The following is a 27,809-nucleotide window of genomic DNA, read 5'->3' on the forward strand; positions in this document are numbered from 1 at the left end:
TCTATGAATTTCAAACCGTAGTTGCTGAATCTGGCAGTGCAGTCAAAGGTGAGCAGGCTTAAGAGCAAAGGGCTCATGAAGCAGCCCTGTGGAGAGCCTGTGGTCACTATTGGTCTGTGATGTACGACTGCCCACCCTAAGTGTCTGCTGTCGCTGAGTCAATAAGTTGCAAACCCAGTTACAGATTGGGTTGTCCATCTTTAACAGCTGGACCTCTTCAACCAGGTGCACTGGTATAATGGTATTGAAGGCACTGCTGAAGTCCATGAACAGGAAACTGGCGTAGATGGGGTTTTTTTTTTGCTCAAGGTGAGACGGCGTGAGATGGAGCATGGTGGAAAAGGCGTCTTCTGTGTGTTTTTTCTGCAAGCCAATTGTAGTGGGTCATGGTCAGCTGGGAGGCAGTTTTTAATGTGCTGCATGACCAGGTATTTAAAAAACTTAATTACTATTGGTGTAAGAGCTCCAGGGCGGAAATCAAGACAGGCTGACAGGAATGATTGTCGCGCTTTTGACGCAGGTCGGCACCACAGCTTGTTGGACCGAGATGCTGGAAGATGTTCATGAAAACATCCATGAGCTGCTGAGCACAGTTTTTGAGAACATGTCCAGGGATGTTATCTGGCCCAGCAGCCTTGCATGGGTTGATGATAGCCAGGCCCTTCTGTACTCCAGTTGTGATGAGTTTTAGTGCCTGCTTGTTTGGTGCTGGCAGCAGTGTCTGTGTATGTGTGGTGTTTTTTGCATCAAAACATGCATAGGTGTTCAGTTTATCTGGAAACAGGAGGTCAGTGTGACACATCCGTGAGGGGCAGGGTGTATAGTCAGTTATTGACTGGACTCCCTGCAACAAGCAACGTGAATCTTTCGCTTCAGTGAAATGTCTGTTCAATGTTTATGCATACCGCCCTTTTGTTTATTTCCCCGGGCCAGATTGCTACTTGCGAGTGCATATGCTATGGAGTCTCCAACTCTGAATGCCTCGTCTTTTGCTCTGAGCAATGAGTACACTTCCCCTGTCAGCCATGGCTTCTGATTAGCCTGTCTCTTAAAGGGGAACATTATCACCAGACCTATGTAAGCGTCAATATATACCTTGATGTTGCAGAAAAAAGACCATATATTTTTTTAACCGATTTCCAAACTCTAAATGGGTGAATTTTGGCGAATTAAACGCCTTTCAAATATTAGCTCTCGGGTAGCAATCCGCCATTTTCTCAAACACATTACAAACACCGAATCAAATCAGCTCTGTTATTTTCCGTTTTTTCGACTGTTTTCCGTACCTTGGAGACATCATGCCTCGTCGGTGTTGTCGGAGGGTGTAACAACACGAACAGGGACGGATTCAAGTTGCACCAGTGGCCCAAAGATGCGAAAGTGGCAAGAAATTGGACGTTTGTTCTGCACACTTTACCGACGAAAGCTATGCTACGACAGAGATGATAAATGATAAATGGGTTGTACTTGTATAGCGCTTTTCTACCTTCAAGGTACTCAAAGCGCTTTGACACTACTACCACATTTACCCATTCACACACACATTCACACACTGATGGAGGGAGCTGCCATGCAAGGCGCTAACCAGCACCCATCAGGAGCAAGGGTGAAGTGTCTTGCTCAGGACACAACGGACATGACGAGGTTGGTACTAGGTGGGGATTGAACCAGGGACCCTCGGGTCGCGCACGGCCACTCTTCCACTGCGCCACGCCGCCCCTACTGAGATGGCAAGAATGTGTGGATATCCTGCGACACTCAAAGCAGATGCATTTCCAACTGGACTGGACAGATCAGCTTTCAGGAAAAGAGAGCGGATGAGGGTATGTCTACAGAATATATTAATTGATGAAAACTGGGCTGTCTGCACTCTCAAAGTGCATGTTGTTGCCAAATGTATTTCATATGCTGTAAACCTAGTTCATAGTTGTTAGTTCCCTTTAATGCCAAACAAACACATACCAATCGTTGGTTAGAAGGCGATCGCCGAATTCGTCCTCGCTTTCTCCCGTGTCGCTGGCTGTCGTGTCGTTTTCGTCGGTTTCGCTTGCATACGGTTCAAACCGACATGGCTCAATAGCTTCAGTTTCTTCTTCAATTTCGTTTTCGCTACCTGCCTCCACACTACAACCATCCGTTTCAATACATGCGTAATCTGTTGAATCGCTTAAGCCGCTGAAATACGAGTCTGAATCCGAGCTAATGTCGCTATACCTTGCTGTTCTATCCGCCATGTTTGTTTGTATTGGCATCACTGTGTGACGTCACAGGAAAATGGACGGGTGTATATAACGATGGTTAAAATCAGGCACTTTGAAGCTTTTTTAGGGATATTGCGTGATGGGTAAAATTTGGAAAAAAACTTCGAAAAATAAAATAAGCCACTGGGAACTGATTTTTAATGGTTTTAACCCTTTTGAAATTGTGATAATGTTCCCATTTAATGGTTGTTAGTGTGTTGCTGCCTCTCTGTCGTGCTGCTGTTGCTTCTTGTGGCCATATTCTGACCATGGCCTGGTCCAACTTTGCCTCAAACTCCACACAAAGGGTGTCTTAGCATAGTCGACGATTCGATTTGGAGGAGTTTTAAACTATGAACCTTGCAGTCATATCCTCGGACATTAAACTGTACATAAATTGAGATTTGTGTTCATGGTAATCCCCATTAGTTGTGCTCTAGATCAGTGGTTCTCAAATGGGGGTACGCATACCCCTGGGGGTACTTGAAGGTATGCCAAGGGGTACGTGAGATTTTTTTTAATATTCTAAAAATAGCAACAATTCAAAAATCCTTTATAAATATATGTATTGAATAATACTTCAACAAAATATGAATGTAAGTTCATAAACTGAACATCAAATCCAGTAGGCTATTCCATTCATAACAATGCAATATTCAGTGTTGACAGCTAGATTTTTTTGTGGACATGTTTCATAAATATTGATGTTAAAGAGTTCTTTTTTTGTGAAGAAATGTTTATAATTAAGTTCATGAATCCAGATGGATCTCTATTACAATCCACAAAGAGGGCACTTTAAGTTGATGATTACTTCTATGTGTAGAAATCTTTATTTATAATTGAATCACTTGTTTATTTTTCAACACGTTTTTAGTTATTTTTATATATTTTTTTCCAAATAGCTCAAGAAAGACCACTACAAATGAGCAATATTTTGCACTGTTATACAATTTAATAAATCAGAAACTGATGAAATAGTGCTATATTTTACTTCATCTCTTTTTTTCAACCAAAAATGCTTTGCTCTGATTAGGGGGTACTTGAATTAGAAAAATGTTCACAGGGGGTACATCACTGAAAAAAGGTTGAGAACCACTGCTCGAGATAACATGCAATCATATAAAAACTCACACCCATCGAACTAATCAGATTTTAACACATCTTCTGAGCATGATGCAACTGTTCTAACCACTAGACCACCACTGCCATAACGATAATTTGTACCCCCTACCAGAGGAGATGTTCTCATCCAACCAGGGACTCTGGTGGTCCCCGGGAGGAAAATATGTGTCCTACGTCGAATTCAACGATACAGAGGTCCCTTTCGTAGAATACCCCTGGTATGGGGATAGTCAGTACCCCAGAACGGTTTCCATCCCATATCCAAAGGTGGGTATCCCTTCACAGTAAACATTATATTATACCCACCCACGATTCTACTTCTTGAACCCCATACGCTTATCCAAAGATGTACATACTTATGGTCCTAATTCATATATTTGCATTATGTTTTTTTGTTTTGTCCTCTTCAGGCAGGTTCCCCCAACCCAGTCGTGAGACTATTTGTTGTAGACACAGACAATACAACCCATATTAGCAAAGTTCACGTTCCAGAACTCTTCCGCTCAAGGTAAGGGAACCTTTCCAGCTCTTAAACTTGACTGTCAGTTGAGCACATATTACCATCTCTGGCCTTCAAGCGATCATTACTTAGCCACCGTGACCTGGGTAACAGACCAGCGCCTTGCTGTCCAGTGGCTAAAGAGGGTCCAGAATCACCTTATCCTTCAGATCTACGACTTCAATGGCTCCACTTGGCTCCCTGTTGAGGTACAAAGTATTTTTTTCACATGACTCACAAAAACAGTTTCTTGCTAGTATTGCTAGGTTGCATATGAAGTCACGTCCGCTTTGCTTCGTCGCGGTGTAATTCACATGATGGTCAACAAACCTGAGCAAAGCGTTAAATAATTTGAGAGACGCCTTGATAAATGAGGAGTTTTAGCTGAAAATACCAATTTGCTGTGCTGTTTGAAGTGTTCAAATCAAGAGATAGGAAATACCTTTTAATGGAGTTCTGACGGAAGTGGTTCATAAATGGAATAAAGTCAAGGAATTTACAAAAGTGTGTTGAGGGAAATGGCTCTGAAAAATATCACTTTCATCACAGTCGGGCCATGCTAATGTCTGTAGCGATAACTTAGTCAAAGGTTTGTGTGAACATTTGATTTGTTTGAGAAACTTTCTGTGATGCAACAGAGTGTATTCTCATAGGTAGAGTTTTAGAGCAGAACTAATCTTAAAGGACAAAGGATTGCATTAGTTTTTTTTGTTCTTTTAAGTTATGTTGTAGTTGCTATACCTAAATAACTACAAAGACCTGATTCTGGACATCAACTCATATCAAGTTAAGTCCTATATTGTGATCGTTGGTCCAATCCACTGTGGTTGTGTTGCTGATTTTCATAGTACGTTTGTTGAAACTAAAAGCTTTGTTGTTGTGCAGCAAAGCAAAGTGCTTTATCCAACAAAGACGACCACGTTACAGCGCCTATTGATATTTGTTAGCATGAAAAAAATATCCTTAATTGTATTAATAAACTAGATAAACAAAATTCTCGTAGGCTCAAAAGCATACAGAATCTTGAGACCTAAATGTTGTTGGAAACCAAACATTGCTGAACTCTAGCTAAACAATGAGACAATGAATTCTAGATGAAAAATATTTAAACCAGGAAATCAACTGCAAAAACTAAACTTATGTTTCTTATTAGCGTCATGATCACAGCAACACGGCACTCGTTAGTCAATCAAATAAGGTACTTAACTATGGAGGTTGATTTGTCTTTATTGCGAAAGCTTTTTTTTGATACTGAATTTTGTGAACTGAATTTTTTACATCATATTCTGCTGTCAATTTCATTGAAAATTAATTTAATGTTTAAAAGTTCAGTGTAAAAAATTAAATGTAAAAAAAATTCAGTGTCAAAAAATTTGCTGCTTCAAAATTGATGACTAATTTCCAGTGAATGAAGACAGAAGCAATTGATCTTTTCTCAGAACCAGCCAGTGAGGTGTTAAGTTTGAAGTCACGTAACACGGGTCTTGCAAAACAGCAAAAAAAAAAACAAGGGCTATCTTGGCATAATACAACATAATATATTTTCAAACTATAGAAATGATTACAATGATTAGAATCTGCACTTTTGAGTGATGTCATGCAGACGAGGTACGAACAGAGTGGGGCAGAGTGGACGGGGCTTGTTGTCAGAGCCAAAATGTCTGATCGTGGGTGTCAGACGGAGGCAGAATTCTACAGCAGAGTTATGCAGAACAGTGATATATCGAATATGTGGATGTTTTTTACCCGTTGTTTGTTTCTCGCCATGTTTGTTGCATCTTTGTTGCTCTTGATCGATTGTAAAAGATGTCGATCAAGGAGGTGGTCTGCAGGAGCGCAACACATATTCTCAATATCCAGTTTTATTGTTAATAATTCAGTAAAATATCTAAAGTTAATTCCGTTTTGGAGATGGTCTGATTAGTTTTTTACTGAAAAGGACACTTGAATGTACATGAAAATACAGAATGTAAGATTTACAATATTGACTATGAACAATAAAACACTGAATATTTTAAAAATATATGAATGTTGCTCCTATACTGCAGACCACCTCCTTGATAGACATATTTTATAATCGGGCAAGAGCAACAAATATGCAACAAATACGGCGAAAAATAAAGGCAAAAAGAATCAAAAACATCTACTTATTCAATATAGTATCACTGTTCCTATGGTCACCGTAAGGTGTTGTTTATCTATTAATGACCAAACTTTGTCTTGTGAACAATGAGATTACACTCAAACATGTATTCCTCACTCTATGAATGAATCCAAACATGTCTTCTTCCTTACCTGCCCTGAACATCATTATCCAGCACCTTCTGCTGGTCAGCTGCATATCATGATGTAGAAAACTGTATGTCACTCAAAAGTGCAGATTTGAACCATTAGAATAATTTCTATAGTTGGAATATATCCAGCGGACGGCATTGAAATGTTTGTTGTATTATGCCAAGATAGCCCAGTTAACTGCTTTTTTATGCTGTTTTGCAAGCCCCGTGTCACGTGACTTCAAACTTGACACCTCAATGGCCGGTTCTGAGACAGGATCGGTTGATTCTCTCAATTTACTGGAAGTGAGTCTTGCTTTTTGAAGCAGCAATTTTTTTTGCACTGAATTTTAAAACACAGAATTTATTTTCAATGAAGTTGTCGGCATAATTTGATGTAAAAAAAATAAAATAAAAATCAGTTAACAAAATTCAAACGCAAAAAATTCAGTGACATGAATTTATTGGCAAAAAAAAGCTTTTATAATGGAGACAAATCAACCTCCATACTTAACCAGTGCATTAATAAAGCCAACATTGTTTTTCACCGATTAATGGTCAGTTAGTGGACCCCTCAGATGCCTCCAATCTTTTCTTTTTTAAATCCTTGTGTCGAGGAAGTGTGGTCGAGGCGAGCAGTAACGTCTACTTTGAGGATGGTTTAAATCAGCGTTTCTCAAAGTGTGGGGCGCGCCCCACTGGTGGGGAATAGAGACATGACAGGTGGGGCGCGAGGAACGGGAGGGAATTTCACTTAATTTTTTTTTTTTTTTTTTTTTTTTTTTTTTTTTTTTTTAGATTTTTTTTTTCTACTATGCTTTCATTTTCTATACACACTGTAAATCACTTTGTGATTCTGTCTGTGAAATCCGCTTTATAAATAAATGTAAATTACTTATTTTTCCTGTAGGCTCTACATTTCTAGGTAGGAGCAAAAGTTTGACAGACATAGCAACAGTAACTAATGGGGGCGGGGCTAAGCGGAACAAACTTGACGAGACAAGCGCAGCAAAATGAAAAGCTGTCCCACTGTCAAACGACACAGTGGCGAGACGTATATGCGACATTGCAAGTGATCTTGAGGAACAACTCGGAGACAAATGAAAATAAAGTCGTTTTGCTTTACAAGTGGACGAAGCTACTGACAGCAATAAAGACTGCCTGTTCATCGCATACGTCCGCTTTGTGAATGGCGAGTCACTGTGCGAGGATTTGCTGTTTTGCAAATACATCAAAAATAGAGCCTCTGCTGATGCGCTGTTCAAGATAATGGACAGTTTCCTCAAAGAACACGACCTCAAATGGGAAAACTGTGTGGGCTTTTGCTCTGATGGCGCAACGACCATGGCAGGGTCAAGAAACTAGAGCTGCAGACTCTAATAAAGAGGCTTGCGCCAAATGCGCATTGGACACACTGTGTCATGAAGCACTCGCGTCAAGGCAGCTCAGCCCCGAACTCAATGAGGTTTTAACAGATGTGAGCGCGGTAAATTTGATCAAAACACGACCACTGAAAGCGCGACTATTCTCTGCACTGTGTGAGGAAATGGGAGCTGATCATACAGCCGTGCTGTTTCACCATACTTGCCAACCTTGAGACCTCCGATTTCGGGAGGTGGGGGTGGGGGGCGCGGTTGGGGGTGGGGGCGTGGTTAAGAGGGGAGGAGTATATTTACAGCTAGAATTCACCAAGTCAAGTATTTCACACACACACACACACACACACATATATATATATATATATATATATATATATATATAAAAGAAATACTTGACTTTCAGTGAATTCTAGCTATATATATATATATATATATATATAAATAAGAGAAATACTTGAATTTCAGTGTTCATTTATTTACACATATACACACACATAACACTCATCTACTCATTGTTGAGTTAAGGGTTGAATTGTCCATCCTTGTTCTATTCTCTGTCATTATTTTTCTAACCATGCTGAACACCCTCTCTGATGATGAATTCTGCTTCGTCTCCTTGTTGTGTGCGCAGTTGTGCACTGCACTCTCTAAAAGCCCTAGATGTTAATGTCACATATGCATGTACATTAGATGGCAGTATTGCCCTGTTTAAGAGTGTCACAACATTGCTGTTTACGGCAGACGAACTGCTTTACGGTAGACGAAAACGTGACTGCTGTTGTTGTGTGTTGTTGCCATGCTGGGAGGACGTTAATAAAACTGCCTAACAATAAACCCACATAAGAAACCAAGAACTCGCCCTCGATCATTCTACAGTTATAACGTGATTGGGCAGGCACGCTGTTTATATTGTGGGAAAGCGGACGTGAAAACATGCTGTCGACACGTCACTCAGGTACGCCTGAATTTCGGGAGATTTTCGGGAGAAAATATGTCCCGGGAGGTTTTCGGGAGAAGCGCTGAATTTCGGGAGTCTACCGGAAAATCCGGGAGGGTTGGCAAGTATGTGTTTCACAGTGAAGCAAGGTGGCTCTCCCGGGGCAAAGTGCTGTCACTTGCCCTGTCTTCCCAAATGCATAGCTCCTCCTTTTTTTTTGCAAAGATTGCAAAGTGGCACTTTTATTTTATTTATTTTGAACTTGATGCAAGTTATATGATTTATTATTGAACTTGATGCAAGTTATAACACTTTTATTTGATTTATTATTGAACTTGATGCAAGTTTTAACACTTTTTTTTATTTATTATTGAACTTGATGCAAGTTATAACACTTTTTTTGATTTATTATTGAACTTGATGCAAGTTACAACACTTTTGTTTTATTTATTATTGAACTTGATGCAAGTTATTTTATTTATTATTGAACTTGATGCAAGTTATACCAGGCAGCACGGTGACAGAGGGGTTAGTGCATCTGCCTCACAATACGAAGGTCCTGAGTAGTCTTGGGTTCAATCCCGGGCTCGGGATCTTTCTGCGTGGAGTTTGTATGTTCTCCCCGTGACTGCGTGGGTTCCCTCCGGGTACTCCGGCTTCCTCCCACCTCCAAAGACATGCACCTGGGGATAGGTTGATTGACAACACTAAATTGGCCCTAGTGTGTGGATGTGAGTGTGAATGTTGTCTGTCTATCTGTGTTGGCCCTGCGATGAGGTGGCGACTTGTCCAGGGTGTACCCCGCCTTCCGCCCGATTGTAGCTGAGATAGGCTCCAGCGCCCCCCGCGACCACAAAGGGAATAAGCGGTAGAAAATGGATGGATGGGCAAGTTATACCACAGCTGCACAGTTATTTTATTTATTATTGAACTTGATGTTATTTTATGTAATTGAGTTTGAATGTATACAACTTTGTTACTTGATGTTCAATAAATTTGAAAATGTTAAGCTTGGCGTTAGCGTTCTGTTGGGGCGATGGGGGCAGGTGGGGCTTGAAAACTCGCCCTTGTCCAAAGTGGGGGATGACAAAAAAAGTTTGAGAACCACTGGTTTAAATCATTCGAAAATTATTTTTCTGAAGTGTATAAATCCACTCCATCCCATTTTAAATATATATTTTTTAAAGACATAGCGTATGTATTTGCCGCTAAACCTTTCAAAATATGTCCAAATTGACTGTGCAGATAATTAAACAATAGCTTAAGGGGACTCCTGACCACCATCTGAAACCCGGAAGTGCCTCTAGGTCACCTGATTGCAACCCAGCAAATCTCTGTCGTGATTTTTTTATTTGCCAGGAATGCCAGGAACAAAGTAACACAATCAAAAAACCAACAGACAATCTAGCTAAAAATCTTTAAAATATGAGTGTGAGAGCAAAAACTATGGTTTTAGGTCGACAAGCAACACCTACTATTGACGGAGCAACAAGGCAGTCTAGAAAATGGCTGAGAAAAAGAATAAACAAAAAAAAAATCTTCGTGTGAATGTGACCAACAATAAGACTTAATACACAAACAAGGACTCAAAGACTCGGCATGGAAGCTGCTAGCAAGCCAAAAGAAGACATGACCGTCATGGCACAGAATAGAGAACTCTCAAAGCTCAACACAAATAAACCATGAGTAACCATCTTCCAGATGTGGAAGCAGTGCTAGTTGTAATACACATTTGGTGCAAATTAGACACATCCTCAGTGATGTATCCTGGGTTCACAGGGTGTTTTGGGTGTCACATCAGACACCCTTGCCCAGGTAACCCAGCCGGGGCGATCAAGTCCAGACTTGTTTCTAAGTAGCTTTTATTGTCCAGGGATCGCCCCGCTTGATCCACAGCAATGTGGACGGCTTTTTTTTTTTTGATGGCTCTCCTGTTGTGCAGTTCTTCCACTCCCAACATGTTAAATGTTCTGAGACTGGCCAACGAATCCTCTGGTCATAGCGCCAGGGCACCCCAAGTGCCCATGAGCAGCAGCTCCGGATGTACTTCAGCGATCCACTTCTCTGGCAGAGGGGGCACATTGGATTCTCGGCCGGGCCCCAGAGAAAAAGGTTGGACAGACTTGGGAGGACATCTTTTACAGCCTGAATGAGGGACGTGATCAGGTGTGGCTCAGATTGCCATAGCTAAGTCCACAATATCTTTCAGTCAGGTGCCTCCTCCCATTGGGTCCATACTCCCTGCTGCCGCATCCCTACTGTCCTACTGCAGCGGGCTTCCTCCACCCCTGCTCGGACCTCCTTATGGATCAGCTGATGTCTTTATTTTACCTGGCCTTTGTTGTAGCAATGTCTCAAAACCTGCCCGTCGGGATGCCACTGTTCCTACCAGCTCGCAGTTTTGCCAGCGGGACTTCGCCTGGTCAACTGCCTCATGAGCCTTCCACTTCTTACCGGTTCTCACGACGATGGCAGCCGAGGAGACTTTAGTGTCACTGGAATCCTTATACAGCAGCACCTCTTTTGCTCGGGTAACCATAAACTTCTCTGTTTGACTACTGAGAGGCAGTTTCAGCTTGATATTCCTATCGTCCAAGCAATGCTGCTGAGGCTTCGCAGTAAGCTTAACCAGTTTTGCAGGAAACCGCTGACCTTCCTCTTGAAGCACTCAACATTGGCACATCATAAACCAGCAGTGGCCAGAGGAGTCGAGGCAAAATGCCATGTTGGTAAATCTAGGCTTTAAACTTGCTTGGTAGCCCTGACTTATCCACCGCTGTCAGCCAGGTTCCCAACTCCTGTTGTTTATCATGCTGTGGTGTCCTTCAAGGTGCAATCAAAGATCTGAGAAGCAAAACCAGTTTGTAACCTTCCCCTTTTTCACCACCAAGGACATGGATTTGCCTAGCTTGAAGTTCATTTGAGCCCAGCTGAGGAGATGCTCAAGGCCTTGTAGAATTTATCTACAGCCCGGGACTGACGTTGTAGTCACGGTCATTTCATCCATAAATGCTCTGATAGGGGGATGCCGCATACTTGAGTTGATGAGTGACCCTCTGCACTCCACCTCTGCTGACTTCACCAGTATATTCATGGCCAAGTGACTCTCAAATCAAAGTAGCTGTAATATTCCAGTATGAGGTCTTTGATCTTGCCTGGAACGCGGTGTCTGTCAAGCAAGGTTTCCACCAGCTTGTGTGGAATGGACCAATAGGCATTTGCAAGGTCGAGCCAAAGAACTGCAATAATTGCCTTCATGTGCCTCCCGGAAACTTTGCACAAAGGTGTCTATATAAGTGCTCCTCAGGAGGAACTCAGTCATGCGCCGGACAACAATAGTAAAGAATATCTTGCCCTCGACACTGAGGAGTGAGATGACCCTGAACTGCTCAATGGTACTTGAGCAATCCCCCTTGAGGATCCAGACACCCTCTGTGTCTCCACTGCTGTGACAACTTCCCATTTCTCTAGATAACCTTGGATCAGCCAGTCGCTTCAAGAGTCTAGGGCATCTATTGAAAACAACATTTGGCACTCCGCTGGGGCCTGGTGCTGATCTGGATCAGGCTGATCTGACAACCTCCAACTTTGTTCAAAGTCTGTTTCTTGATGTTGAATGCCAAGGTGGGTTCTGGCGGACTTATCAAAGTCCTGCAAGGCCCAATATGCTATCACTGCAAGGCTTTTGTGCTATCACTGTAGGTGGCCCTGAGGTATTTGCTAACCTCATCTTCAGTGCAAGCAAGCTGACCACTTATTTTTTACCCGAGGATCTTCTTGGTAAAGCCAAAGCTGTTCGAGCTAAAGGTTACACCCTTGCTGTCTCTCTCCTTAGCCCTCCTCCTGCGCCACTCAGCACAACAGAGGGTGGTGAGTTTTTTTCCCTCAGGATATTGTGAAGCTGTGCTAGCCTGGCCTTCTCCCCCTCTCTTGCCTGTTTCAATTGCCGCTCAATCAGTCTAAGCTCTTGCTGAAGCTGGCTGATCTTCACCTACCATCTGTTTGGCTTCTCAATACGTCTGGTGGGTTGTTTTTCCTTTATGCCGAACTTTTCAGCGCCAATGCCGATCATATCAGACATCGTCCGCGACTTCTGAACTACATCTCCCCTTGCAGGAGCTTCAAGTACTTGTTCCAGATCTATATCAAACTGGACTCACTCTCTTTCCTTGTTGGCAGAAGGCCACATGATCCGGCGAGGAGGAATGCCTGATAAACGGTGGGGTTTGGAGCGTGGAGGGTCTGGCCACTTGGGTTGACTCTCGGCCAGGTTCCTCTTGCGTCTCACCAAGTATTGGACCTGCGCATTGCACCACTTGCTTCCCCGTTAAACATTTCATTTTGGTCTGGGGGATCTTCAGACCACGCTGGTTCTTGCAGACTTTGCCATATGAACAGACTGCACTCGTCGTTTTCCAATTAGCATAGGTCATTGCCTGTTTATCCTCACCCCTCTGGGGCACTCCTAATTAGGTAGTGTTTTCTGTAGCTTGCTTGTGGTTACACTCTCCTAGGAGCTGCACAGAGGTTTCAGGCTCTCCTGCCCCGGTTACTGTGTTTCCAGTTGCCGGTATCTCTCCAGCAGTCTCCATACTGTTCACGGTTGTCATCCGGCCCATTACCTGAGGTCACTGGCTTTGCCAGATCAACTAGTTATATTGATACTGATGATTGCCAAGTGTGTTCACCTGCCTCTCTGCTCTGACCCCAATTCCTAGGCCAAGCTGCTTACCAGGAAAAGAAAGTAAGAAAAAGTCACTTGAACAATAAAAAGAGGCAGGGTAAAAGTTAGTAAAAGACAGTAGGATAAAATTACCATGAATTAATAAGTAGATAAAAATAAATACATATATAAATATGTGCAATATAGCTATAGTTTGTTTAAAATAATAACTGCGGCCGGAACAGGCAGACGGGAGGAGCTGGAACTCACCATAAAGACTGTGGGAGATTTCTGCCCTAATTGACTTGGCAATCCGCTGTAACTGCCGAGTGTACAGGGACTCCAAACTCAGCTGAGGCTCACCAATAAGTCAATTTGACCACTTGATTATTTGGCTTAATTAAGTTTCTCTCCTTCAGAGGCAGCTCTCCAAACCATGACACCAAACAAAAAGATACAACCAATTCAATAAAAGCCCGATAAAATAAAATCTTCATGGTTTCGTCAACATGAAGGTATGACAATTTCCTTGGACAGTGAAGATGCTGGTGACCTCTTTCGCTGTATGCAAAAGGTCACCAGACAGAACAAGAACAGACCATAAGAGCTTGATAGGATGGAAACAATGACAATATTTGATATTGAATATGAAGGATATCTTATTGAAACATATTCTAACACATCTGTCTTGATTTTTGTAGCATCTGGACGTGCAAAGCCCCTCTGGCTGGATTGGACGGGTAAAATAAAAACATTTTTAAAACAGATCTCATAGTAAGCATTTCTGAGGTGCCTCTAAATGTTTTTGTTAGTTTTCGCCACCAGATCCAGTTTTTGCTGAAGATACGAAGAGCTTTTATTTGCTGATGAGTGACACTAAAGGCTACAAACACATCCATCATGTAGTTGAGGTAAGCTGAGCCGGCAGAAAAAGCTAACCATCGAGAAGCAGAACATTTTTGTCAAACTTTACGCCAATTTCACCTTGCAGGGCAACGCCACAGCGATCACCGCAGGAGAATGGGAAGTTATTGACATTCAAAAAGTAACTGCAGATACTGTGTAAGTTTAAATGTTTGCTCAGCTGCAGTGGGGAAATAAGTATTTGATCCCTGCTGATTTAGTAAGTTTACCCTTACAGAGCTATTTTAAACCGTACATCATTTTTAAGAGTACGCCTCGCAATAGGTGTGTTCCACTGATTTTATTAATCATGTATAATCCAAAAATAATTTGCACAAACTCACCATAGAGGTACTAAATTGGACAGCCTTTCAAACTCATGGTATGATCAAAATCCAACACGTAACGTTAAAATGTGATACAAAAACACACAACTTGCCCACTGAACTTTGTCAACATGAAACATGTGTAATAGTTTTTACACAAGTACAGATACACCCATTTACTATAGGCCTAATGGGTGATATGTAAAACACTCTCCACACTTTGACATGTTTGATGCAATTTAGTTTGAGGGACATCCGTTGAAAAAAATTAATGGCGATATTTCTGTTTGATTACAAAACTTTAAGGAGGTCAGGGAAGTAAACAAGGTAGAAATGGTCCACATACTCTTAATATTCAATGTTTTATCGTTTATACTTCATATTGTAGCTGCCCTGGCGTCCGAGCCCGCCCTGGGCTGGAAGCTGTTTATTTTTATTTTTGTTTGTTTTTTACATTGGCGCAGGTAAAAAAGGATAAGTAAAAAAATAGGCACCTTGACTAAGACAATAAAACTGACATGTTAAAGTATACATAGGAGAAGAAAATGTTGACAGAAACTAAATCAAATTTAATTTTTTGTCAAAGAATGGGACAAGTTCAGAATATCAGTGGCCTTGTGGTTAGTCTGACAATCTCTATCAGACTTTTTGGGGCTGAAAACAAGCCCCGCCCACTCCCATTGGCTGGTTCTGAGGAAGGATCGATTGCTTCTGTCTTAATTTACCGAAAGTGAGTCTTGAATTTTGAAGCAGCGAATTTTTCGACACTAAATTTTCATACACTGTACATTGAATTTTAAGCTGAAATTAAGCTACCATAAAAATGATGTACTGCGCTTTCTTTGTAAATTACTTTCACTTAGTTAATTATACTCATTTATGTACTTATCTACACTACACTTTCCTGAGAAAAAGGTGAGTTAGTTTTAATCAAATGGTTACATATTGGTACTTAAACTCTGACAATATTCTACAGTTATTACTCCAGCAACCAAGAGGGTGGAAAACCCGGAGGAAGGAACGTTTACAGGTGAATACAAATTTCAATTATTTGTTAATTTCTGCTTTTGAGCTCTTAACATGTGCTTGTTTCAGGTGGACCAAGGCAGAGGTCCAGTGTCTGACGTGTAATTTAAGCAGGGACAACTGCCAGTATAACTCTGCTTATTTCAGTCACAATGCATCATTTTACCTCATGAGCTGCAGAGGTTAGTTCTTGTCTTTTTGCAAAATGTCTTCATTGTGAGTGAAAATGTTTTCTTTTCTCTCAAAGGTCCTGGTGTCCCTTACAGTTCACTTGTGGATAACCGGGATGGCACTGGTGAGATCAGCTAGTTTTTGTTCATTCTTTATTCTTGCCAACCATCTTTACACATTTAGAGCTGAAGCGTTTGGAGGATAACAATGAATTCATCCAGCTGATATCTCACATCCAAATGCCAACCATGCGTCGCGGCACTGTCAAGGTTGCTGGATACAGTGAGTTCACTGCCGACCTATTCCATGCAACATGCATTTATTGTTTTTGTATCATTGGAAAGCTTAGTTTGCTAAAATGGGACCGATATTAACCATTGCAGGATGGTATTCTAATACAGATACAAGTCTGACTAATAAGGTCCTGTTATGTTAGTAAAATCTAGTCAATGTAGATTGGTAATCCAAACCGAACCATATGTCCATAAAAACACACAAACCACTCGTGTCAACATTCGCATTTATGAATAAAGGAATCTTTCCAGTAAAAACAAGGAAACTTAAGGAAAATAAAGGGAAAATCTTGTTTTTCCACAAAAAATTAGATCAGGAACACCCCAACATATGGGAGTCTGGGTTGACAGGTATGTGACCATTGCTGCACACTCATTTTCATTAGATGCGCATATTTTCCATCCATCCATTTTCCACTGTTTATTCGAGTTCGGGTCACGGGGGCAGCAGTCTAAGCAGAGATACCCAGACTAGAGATGTCCGATAATGGCTTTTTTGCCGATATTCCGATGTTGTCCAACTCTTAATTACCGATTCCGATATCAACCAATACCGTTGGAATACAGTCATGGAATTAACACATTATGCCTAATTTTGTTGTGATGCCCCGCTGGATGCATTAAACAATGTAACACAGTTTTCCAAAATAAATCAACTCAAGTTATGGAAAAAAATGCCAACATGGCACTGCCATATTTATTATTGAAGTCACAAAGTGCATTATTTTTTTTAACATGCCTCAAAACAGCAGCTTTGAATTTGGGACATGCTCTCCCTGAGCGAGCATGAGGAGGTTGAGGTGGGCGGGTTGAGGTGGGGAGGGGGAGGGGGGGGGGTTGGTGTAGCGGGGGTGTACATTGTAGCGTCTCGGAAAAGTTAGTGCTGCAAGAGGTTCTGGGTATTTGTTCTGTTGTGTTTATGTTGTGTTACGGTGCGGATGTTCTCCCGAAATGTGTTTGTCATTCTTGTTTGAGGTGGGTTCACAGTGTGGCGCATATTTGTAACAGTGTTAAAGTTGTTTATACGGCCACCCTCAGTGTGACTGGTATGGCTGTTGACCAAGTATGCGTTGCATTCACTTGTGTGTGTGAAAAGCCGTAGATATTATATGACTGGTCCGGCACGCAAAGGCAGCGCCTTTAAGGTTTATTGGCGCTCTATACTTCTCCCTCCGCCCGTGTACACAGCGGCGTTTTAAAAAGTCATACATTTTAGTTTTTGAAACCAATATCGATAATTTTGAAACCGAAACCGAACATTTCCAATATTACATTTTAAAGCATTTATCGGCCGATATTAGTCCGATATTATCGGACATCTCTAGCCCAGACTTCCCTGTCCCCGGCCACCTCCTCTAGTTCTACAGGGGGGATATTGAGGCATTCCCAGGCCAGCTGTGAGACATAAGCTGTGTCTCAATTCGGGGGCTGCATCCTTCCAAGGACTCAGCCCATGGAGTCGACAAAGTGTGGGTCCTGGCGAGAGTCCTTCAGCAGCGACTGGAGTGGTATTATTTGGGACAGTCTAGCCTAAACTTCCTGATTACGTCAGTTGTACCCGCTCTTTCATTTACGTCACGTATCTGCTGCTCAGTCGCCCGAGGTTTATTAATGACGAATTGAAGAGAAGAATGTCGAATAGTTTTTTTGTGTTCTCTTGGTCCTTTACCTTAGTCCAGAGGAAGTGGCTAAGAGCTCCCGGAACCGCCGGCGTCTGATTTCCTTGATCATGGGAGATGGTTGTCATGGAGATGTGTCACAAGCATTCTAAAGCTGTTATTCCTAATTATTAGTTAATTACACAACATTACGATAGTCGTCTCGTATTTTGACACAAATGTACATCACTTGACGTGTCTGCTTTTAGCTGTTTTAAATGAATAAATAAAACTATACTTACATTTTAAGGTGGCTCTTTTCGCCCCGCATGGTATCTCCGTTTTGAAAATTTTCAGAGTTGAGGGCGCAAAGAATTTCGGGAAATGAAAGGACGCCAAGTGTACACGGATGCAATCTTTCTGCTAATGGGAGAAAAGGACACATTTGTCAGGCGGATTCGAAGGACACTTATAACTTTTTTGAATTGTGACAGCCTTCGCGCACCGCGATGACGTTAGTACCTCACAAATGTGCACTGCAAAGGATGCATCCGCCGAATTGAGACACACCCATAGTCCCTCCAAAGTGCCCTAGGTCTGCCCCAATGTCTCCTCTCGGCTAGACATGCCCGAAACACCTCACCAGGGAGGCGTCCAGGAGGCATTCTTAGTACAAAAGTAGATGCCTGAGCCATATCAGCTGGCTCCTCTTGACGTGAAGGAGCATCGGCTTTACTCTGAGTCTTTCCCAGATGACCGAGCTCCTCACCCTATCTCTGAGGGAGATCCCAGACATCCTGCGGAGAAAACTCATTTCTGCCACTTTTATTCGCGACCTTGTCCTTTCAGTCATTACCCAAAGATCGTGACCATAGGTAAGGGTAGGAACATAGATTGACCCGTAAATCGAGAGCTTCGCCTTCTGGCTCAGCTCGTTCTTCATCACTGCAGACGCCGCACCGATCAGTCTGTCGATTTTCAACCTTTTAAAAATGTTTTTCATTTTCAATGGCCGCTTTACTCTTACTTACGTATGACCAGGGGCGTCACTAGCTTTTAAGGACAAGGGGGGCTTAGCCCCCAGGAGATGCACAGGATGTGAGCGAACGTAGCGCACGAGCACAAAACCTCACAAACGGCTAACAAAGACTTAGAAATTATTCATTGTTATTATTATTATTTCAGTCGGTTTATTTTCAATCTGTGTTCAGTACAACAACAAACGTGGGTTTGCACAGTGACATTTTGTTTACAGCATCAACAAGAAACAATTACTTGCATGATCCTTTAAGATACACTGAAACACAATGAAAGTCATGGCATTAGCCTCTATGTTATTACTTCACAACATAGAGGCTAATGCCTCGACTTTTGCTCACAATACAATAATTGTTTGTTCCCAAATATTTTGAAGTTGCACAGATTACATTTTGGGCACATATGTGACTAAACTGGTTGTAAATTCAAGCCCTGGAAATATTACTTAATTACTTGAATTAAAGTAATATCTGGATCGGGATAATTTGGCTTATATATAATATATTTATGTATATATATATATTATGGCAAGTCGTTAAGGAAATTAAATATATATGGAAGTCTGAATAGAAATGAGAAACGTTTATGTACTGTAAATAAGAAAGACTTAGAGTCCGTCTGCTGATCTGAAAAAGAGCCAAAGCTGTCAAAGAGCTGAGGGACCATCTTCAAATTTCAATGCTGAAACAAATAATGCAAACAATAAAATGTAACTTCCAGGGCTTGAGATTAATGTAGTCCCGTCGTCCCGGGGACGGAAAAAAAAATGCACGGGACGAAATTAAATGCTCTCCGGGACGATGGCTTTTAACCATGTTTTTTCTTTTTATGTATTTATTCATTTTGCATTTTATATTAAATGTCTTGGTTTTTCCTCCCTCTGAAAATCCTATGAAATGTTTAACAAGCCATCCTATAACAATACAACAGCTATTAATGTAACAATACAATACAACAAATATATTTAATGATGTTTTTTTCATTATTTGAACAATAGGCTAATGTATATTACTTTATATAGATTCTACAAGAAACACAAAACTTAAAAACTAAATTATTTACAATTGCAGACACAAGGTTTCATGCAGCTTCACTCATTGTAAAGGAAGACAGAAGTCCACACAGGAGAAAAATGACTACAAAAATGGTGTCTGGGTTTTTCTTATATATATATATATATATATATATATGTATATATGTATGTGTGGGAAAAAAAATCACAAGACTATTTCATCTCTACAGGCCTGTTTCATGAGGGGGGGTACCCTCAATCATCAGGAGATTTTAATGGGAGCATTCGCATACCATGGTTTATATAGGGCACAGAGTGGGTGTGCTGGATGCAAGAATTTGCCATGTTATTGAATATTCAACATTATTGTCTTTGAGGTCCCAGATGTGTTTGCTGAGTTCATTTGGGACCTCAAAGACAATAATGTTGAATATTCAATAACATGGCAAATTCTTGCATCCAGCACACCTTACAATAGTGGTAATAAAAGATGCAACCTATGCTTGAAAGAGAAACTGTTTATTATTTACCGTCCAGACCTGTCATCCCTCAACAAGCGCAGCGAAATTGTAACAGCATGCCGCCATACACGGAAACACCTCCTAGGTAACACATGAGCCAATCACCACGCCCCTACGCCAGCCTGTACCCACCCACTCTGTGCCCTATATAAACCATGGTATGCGAATGCTCCCATTAAAATCTCCTGATGATTGAGGGTACCCCCCCTCATGAAACAGGCCTGTAGAGATGAAATAGTCTTGTGATTTTTTTCCCACACATACATATATTGCGCTCTACTACGGTATCGAGCACTATTTTTTGGATAACCTTATTAAGACATATATATATATATATATATATATATATATATATATATATATATATATATATATATATATATATATATATATATATATATATATATATATATATATGAAAGACTTAAAGGTATACGAGATAGGCTCCAGCTCCCCCCGCGACCCCAAAGGGAATAAGCGGTAGAAAATGGATGGATGGATAGAGGATGTTGTGGATCATGTTGACTATTGGTCCTCCTAATTGTCAATCATTCTGGTGATGTTACGTAATATATATATATATATATATGTATGTATGTATATATATATATATATATATATATATATATATATATATATATATATATATATATATATATATATCTCCTTACATAACATCACCAGAGTGATTGACAATTAGGAGGACCAATAGTCAACATGATCCACCCAGAAATAAATAAAACAAATGGCTTGTCGATAAGCCATCTAAAAAAAAAAATATATTTTAATATTTATTTATATGTATCATTATTCTCCTACTCACCTTTCCAGTAGAGGCCTCTCCCCTCTCACTTTCTGTGCACCTCTGCCCTGACTCCTACAGGTCAATAGGGGTTGTGGAGTGATTATTATTATTATCTAATGATGATAGTCATACGTGAATGAGCTCAGCTCCTGTTCTCCTCCATGTGTAAAGTGAGAAACACAGCTGATGCTCCAGAAGGAAGTAACCCCAAAGATAGCAAATGGTAAAAAAGAGTGCACATTTAACTTTATAAATAACCAGGACCTTCATGATGCATTTCAGGCTAACTAGCTAACTAAGTAGCAGCATTGTTTTAGAGTGGGAATGTAACTTTTTGTCAAACACAGACCTGGTGTAAAGTGGAGCTAATACATTTTAATACAAGCAGTGATGAATACTTACTTTCTTGAAAAGTTTCTTATGTCCATTTTGCATCCGTTCACGTTCTTGTTCTGCAGTGCTGTGTGCTAATGTGCTTCGTACACCTGCAGGACCGCAAGCAAGGTCGCAGAGAAAATGCGGACTGGATTTTGAGTGATGTGGGCATTTTCTATATGAACAAGTTCAAGGACCGCAAGCAAGGTCGCAGAGAAAATGCGTACTGGATTTTGAGTGATGTCTGCATTTTCTATATGAACAAGTGGAATGGATTGGATATTGACGCACTAAAGGGGCTCTCTACCTTACGCTATGAAGTGAGGGGAAACTGAGTGAATAATGACAGGTTATATGATTATTTATTTAAACTCATATCCGGGCCACTTTATAATGAATATGTCGGCATGTATTTGTAAAAAAAATAAATATATATTGTATTTTTTTTTTTTTTACACCAAATTATTTAGGGGGGCTTAAGAGTATTTTAGGGGGACTTGAGCCCCCCTAAAATAGGCCTAGCAACGCCAATGCGTATGACCTTTCAAAAAAGAATGTTTGTCACACACACAAATCCCAGAATTTAGAAAATGTTCTGATAGTGGAGAATCACCTACTTGTTTGAGTCATGATATTCTTTATTTATTTTATATCTAGAACTGTTTGATGTTTATTACAATAATTCTTAATCTCATTTTTTTGTTTTAACAGATCTCTGGTACCAAATGTTTTTGCCACCAGGCTTTGATGAGTCTAAGAAGTACCCTTTATTGCTGGATGTGTAAGATCATACCCCCCCAAACAGCATGCCCCTAAAGTCTGGACACACAGCAAAATACACATATAATTATAAATTATAAGCACAATTATTTGTATTCAAAATGTTAACTACATATACATAAATAAATATGATACATGTTTTAATTTTATTTAGTATTAAATAAGTCATTCATTTTTATTTTTGTAAAATGTAATTTAATTTTTTATTGTATTAATTAAACATGACTCAAATCGAACTTGTGTATACTATGTTAATTGTGTGTGTATTATATGTCCAGACTGTAGTGGTGTAGAAACATGGCTTTGCTCAACCTGTCATAAACCACTGATGGACTTTACAGGTATGCTGGTCCCTGCAGCCAAAAGGTTGACTTTCTCTACAGGGTGAGCTGGTCCACCTACCTGGCCAGCGAGGAGAAAGTCATCGTGGCCAGCTTTGATGGTAGAGGCAGTGGTTACCAAGGCGACAAGCTAATGCACGAAATCTATAAACATCTGGGAACCTATGAGGTGGAAGATCAGATAACGGCAGCCAGGTAAGAAGATTGTGGGTCTCAACAAACACATTTCCGCTCAAGCCAGAAAGAAAAAAAAATCCCATGCTGTGATCTCCATTTCTATTTTAGGGAATTCATCAAAATGGGATTTATTGACAAAGAAAGAGTTGCCATATGGGGATGGGTAAGAACTCAAGAGTTGTCCACGTTTAAAACTCTTCTCTTTTGTTCATGAGACGAGTCAACTTTCCATCAGTTTTGCAGAAAGGGAAAGCTTTGTTTAGGCATTTTGGGTCTGATCTACCAAATGTTTGCATGCATTAATAAACATCCATCCATCCATTTTCTACCGCTTGGCCCTTTTGGGGTCGCGGGGGGTGCTGGAACCTATCTCAGCTGCATTCGGGCGGAAGGCGGGGTACACCCTGGACAAGTCGCCACCTCATCGCAGGGCCAACACAGACAACATTCACACACTAGGGCCAATTTAGTTTTGCCAATCAACCTATCCCCAGGTGCATGTCTTTGGGGGTGGGAGGAAGCCGGAGTACCCGGAGGGAACCCACGCAGTCACGGGGAGAACATGCAAACTCCACACAGAAAGATCCCGAGCGCAGGATCGAACCCAGGACCTTAGTATTGTGAGGCAGACGCACTAACTCCTCTTCCACCATGCTGCCCATGTGCAAACTTAATAGCGCACGCTATTACACCATTTGTAACTGAGCTACTGTGTGGAACAATTTCCCTTGTGGATCAGTAAAGTTTGTTTAAGTCTAAGTCTAAAGCTGAGCTTGTGTGCAAATAATTATTTAAATTGGCAAAATAGCGAGCGCAATCCATTTAGCGTGTCTGTTTTCATATACTGTATATGCAGAATATATGCTAATCATTAGAACCCCTACAAAAGTAGGAGGAGATGCAAATGTAATCATTTAGCGCTCGCAGTGTGATTTATCAAGGCTGAAACTGTTTTGGGTCTATATTTAGCACGTTTGGATGGCGCAGTTACGCACAAATGGCTGAGCCGCTGTCAGCATGTGGCAATCGCTCCAGTGGCTGCAATATTCCGTGCTCGTGTTGACAATTCGCACATTTCTGTTGGAAATTTAAATATTACAAAATTGTCCGTCCAGTAATTCCATCTTTTATTTGTATTAATGACTTAAGGAATGACTTGGGGACATGGTTGACATTTTGTTAAATGGTGTTAATTTTTCACATCATTTTTTATACAAGAGATGAATTACTAACAAATCTATGAAAATAATTTGAAATGTTCTTTTCGTCAGACAATATTTTTGGTAAGGTATATTTTCAGCTCCCCTCCCCAACCAACTTGACAGGTGTTGCTCGGTTAGCCACACCTATAAGAACAGCAGGTAGGCGACGCTTCAGTGGTCAGGTGACCCTTTTGAAGAAGACTGCAGATGACAGTCAAAACATGTCAGGCAAAAATTCCATATCAAAAATATTGTCTGACTACAAGAAAATGTGCAAAGCATATTAATGAGAAAGCATAATGGACCTCTTTGAGTATATTAAAAAAACAAAAACATTGAAAAATGCAGCACCAGCGTAGTTATTGTGGCGCGGTTTTCCAGAGCACACATTTAGTGTGCCAAAAAAAGGTTCAGTCTGGATCGCGCTTCTATATTGCAGAAAAGGTTGTAGTGTACAGATTCTATTTGTGTGCTGCATGTTTCACAACATAATAGGTCGGACAGCATAATGTGCAGGGAGGGTCTCCATGGTGATAGCCAACAGTACTAAATTCTAATTTAAAAAGGTGTCCTGCACCACTTTCGCACTTAGGCTTAGAGCATACTGGCCAACCCTCTCGAATTTTCCGGGAGACTCCCGAATTTCAGTGCCTCTCCCGAAAATCTCCCGGGACAACCATTCTCCCGATTTCCAGCCGGACAACAATATTGGGGGCGTGCCTTAAAGGCACTGCCTTTAGCGTCCTCTCTCACCTGAAAAGGAGACTATTATATATGTCTCCGTTATCCATAGGTTTATCTATAACCCATAAAGTAGGCAGGCCGGATTCCCATCATACATTGCTTCAAAACTACGGCAAGTAGTAATGTCCAAAAACATAACAGACGAAGCAGAAGAACGAAGAAGAGACAGTCATGGCGACGGCGAGTAAGAAGAAGTACGCTTGCAAGTTTCAAAATGATTGGAAACAAGAATTTCAGTTCATCCAGGACAGTTCGAAGGGGAAGGGTTATGCTGCCTGCAAATTTTGTAGATCAGACTTCTCCATTGAACTCGGTGGCCTGGTGGATATATATATATATATATATATATATATATATATATATAAAAATAAAGAAATTCTTGAATTTCAGTGAATTCTAGCTATAAATATACTCCTCCACCCTGACCAACCCCCAATCTCCCGAATTCAGAGGTCTCAATGTTGGCAAATATGGGTTAGAGTCAGTCTATTTTCAGCACAGTCACACAACAGTGACATTTCAGCAACTACTTAAAGACTATATATTTGTCGGCACATGTTTCAGCCAGTATTGCACTGCAGTATTGATATCTCATCCACTAAGATGACACAACCGTTATTGTCTAAGTAGCTGGTAACAAGTTGAGCACCAAGATTACTGGGTTTGGCTTGCAGTTAAGTGTTATAGTTTTGGGGATGCATGAGCGCTACTGGCACTGCGGAGCTATGGTTAATTGAGAGAAATGTGACACTGTGAAGCAGAAACTAAGCCACATGTCGGTTTTCTAACAAAAAGACTCCAAACACATTACCATGTCTTGCTGAGGAAGATCAACCCTGCTGACCAACTACAAGAAACTAAAAGTACACTACTACAACTACACTATGACAAGTATTACTACAACTACAACAAATACAAGAAACCATAAGTAGTATGACGACAAACTACAAATACACTACTACAAGTACTGCAACTACAAAAAAACTACAAATGCACTACTACAAGTACTAGAGCTACAAGAAACTACACATGCACTACTACAAGTACTACAACTAAAGGAAACTGCTCGCAAACAATCCTTTTTTTTTTTTTGTCCTTTCCAGCCACTCAGGCAAATCATATTGTTGTAGATGCCCATATTTGGTGCACAGATTTACTTTACAAAAGTGTGGGATACTTCTCTTGTTGCCTTATTTGTATTTGACTTTATTAAATGGATTTATATGAATGTTTGGTGCAGGAGGGGATAGAAAGAAGAAAAAAGAAGACCGAGGGGGAAATTGCGAGTATAAGACAGACATCAACAACAAAAACAGCATCAGCAAATACAATATGTACAGATGTGATACAAAAAATTATAGCAAAGAAGCAGGTAGTGAAGTAAATATTAATAACACAGAAATGACAATGAACAATATTGTACTCCAGATGGAGAATAGAAATATCACTATTGATAATGAATAATATTTAATAATTACATCCATTAACAATAACATTGTTTCAAATGCAACATTACGTAACGATAACTTGAATTACAAAATAAAGCAGATAAATGGAAGGGAAGAAGGACTCAAACTATATTAACCTTGTACATTGTTATAGTAAAATTAGGTTAAGATTCTCCTAGGGGAAACATTACCATGTTTGAAGAAACATGATTTTATGCATGACTGTATGCATATGTGCTTGTATGTGTTTGTACAGTGAATGTGTGTGTGGATGTACAGTATGTACTGTATGTGGGTATGTATGAATGAATGTATATAAATGTGTGTTTGTATGTATAATATATTTGTCTCCTAGTATGTGCAAAAGCCAAAGTACAGCCCCAGCCACCCAGAGAGCCCAACCCAAAACAAGATTTTTTTTGTATTAGCATCCGATACTTATTTGCCTAAATTGTGTTTCCTGATGCTCAATGCATTAAAACTGAAGTCCTCTAATGTTTTCTTCTCTTCAGTCTTATGGCGGCTATGTGGCATCCATGGCTTTGGGATCTGGAAGTGGTGTCTTTAAATGTGGGATGGCAGTTGCTCCAGTCTCCAAATGGGAATATTATGGTATTTTTAGACCTACTTTTTGTTCACCACCTTTCCACTCTCACAGTACTTCCAACAGCAAATGTCCACTTTTTCCCGCCAGATTCCATCTACACCGAGAGGTACATGTTGACGCCAGCTGACAATCCTGTGGCCTACGCAGTAAGTTGTCCCTTACAAAGACACTTAAAAATGGTCCAGCTTTGTGTTGAAGTTTGATGTCGTCTGCACAGAATTCAACAGTAACTGCACGGGCCAAGAACTTCCATTCAGTGCAGTATCTTCTAGTTCATGGAACAGCTGATGGTAAGTCAAGGTTGTTTAACCTTTAAAACTGCTAGTACCTCCAGTACTGGGGGCAACGTGATTGTATTTGTGTTGCTACGGTAACTGGCAACTGCTACCTAAGGCTTGGATCAATATGCTGGTGGAAGAACGCCCGCTAAAAGCTCAAGCAAACCAATTGCAAAAACCAAAACCAGTGAAGTTGGCACTTTGTGTAATTCGTAAATAAAAACAGGATACAATGATTTGCAAATCCTTTTCAACTTATATTCAATTGAATACACTGCAAAGACAAGATATTTAATGTTTGAACTAAGAAACTTTTTTTTTTGCAAATCAATAACTTAGAATTGAATGGCAGCAACACGTTGCAAAAAAGTCCTTTTAACAACACTCGGTAAACGTTTGGGAACTGAGACAGATTTTTGTAGCTTTTCAGGTGGAATTCTTTCCCATTCTTGCTTGATGTACAGCTTAAGTTGTTCAACAGTCCGGGGGTCTCTGTTGTGGTATTTTAGGCTTCATGTTGCACCACACATTTTCAATGGAAGACAGGTCAGGACTACAGACAGGTCAGTCTAGTACCCGCACTCTTACTATGAAGCCACGCTGTTGTAACACATGGCTTGGCATTGTCTTGCTGAAATAAGCAGGGGCGTCCATGATAACGTTGCTTGGATGTCAACATATGTTGCTCCAAAACCTGTATGTACCTTTCAACATTAATGGTGCCTTCACAGATGTGTAAGTTACCCATGCCTTGGGCACTAATACACCCCCATACCATCACAGATGCTGGCTTTTGAACTTTGCGCCTAGAACAATCCGGGTGGTTATTTTCCTCTTTGGTCCGGAGGACACGGCGTACACAATTTCCAAAAACTATTTGAAATGTGGACTTGTCAGACCACAGAACACTTTTCCACTTTGCATCAGTCCATCTTAGATGAGCTCGGGCCCAGCGAAGCCGGCAGCGTTTCTGGGTGTTGTTGATAAATGGCTTTCGCTTTGCATAGTAGAGTTTTAACTTGCACTTACAGATATAGCGACAAACTGTAGT

At 40.7% G+C, this 27,809-nt stretch overlaps 1 protein-coding gene across 3 annotated transcripts in view; it reads left to right on the forward strand.

Annotated features, from left to right (window-relative positions):
- LOC133617958 (dipeptidyl peptidase 4-like) overlaps positions 1-27,809 on the forward strand; it is a 42,472-nt gene that overhangs the window by 10,612 nt on the left and 4,051 nt on the right. For 2 of the 3 annotated variants that reach the window (XM_061978380.2, XM_061978390.2), the window contains 16 exons: positions 3,475-3,629; positions 3,773-3,870; positions 3,941-4,070; positions 13,815-13,853; positions 13,926-14,024; positions 14,105-14,175; positions 15,319-15,372; positions 15,438-15,550; positions 15,616-15,663; positions 15,723-15,821; positions 21,893-21,962; positions 22,303-22,497; positions 22,588-22,642; positions 26,386-26,485; positions 26,568-26,626; positions 26,698-26,770. In XM_061978380.2, coding sequence (XP_061834364.1) covers positions 3,475-3,629; positions 3,773-3,870; positions 3,941-4,070; positions 13,815-13,853; positions 13,926-14,024; positions 14,105-14,175; positions 15,319-15,372; positions 15,438-15,550; positions 15,616-15,663; positions 15,723-15,821; positions 21,893-21,962; positions 22,303-22,497; positions 22,588-22,642; positions 26,386-26,485; positions 26,568-26,626; positions 26,698-26,770 — 1,458 coding nt within the window. The remainder of the gene's footprint in view (positions 1-3,474; positions 3,630-3,772; positions 3,871-3,940; positions 4,071-13,814; positions 13,854-13,925; positions 14,025-14,104; positions 14,176-15,318; positions 15,373-15,437; positions 15,551-15,615; positions 15,664-15,722; positions 15,822-21,892; positions 21,963-22,302; positions 22,498-22,587; positions 22,643-26,385; positions 26,486-26,567; positions 26,627-26,697; positions 26,771-27,809) is intronic. The other variant, XM_061978399.2, reaches the window with a different exon arrangement.

Source organism: Nerophis lumbriciformis, linkage group LG01 (assembly GCF_033978685.3).
Source record: "Nerophis lumbriciformis linkage group LG01, RoL_Nlum_v2.1, whole genome shotgun sequence".
Classification (NCBI taxonomy): Eukaryota; Metazoa; Chordata; class Actinopteri; order Syngnathiformes; family Syngnathidae; genus Nerophis; species Nerophis lumbriciformis.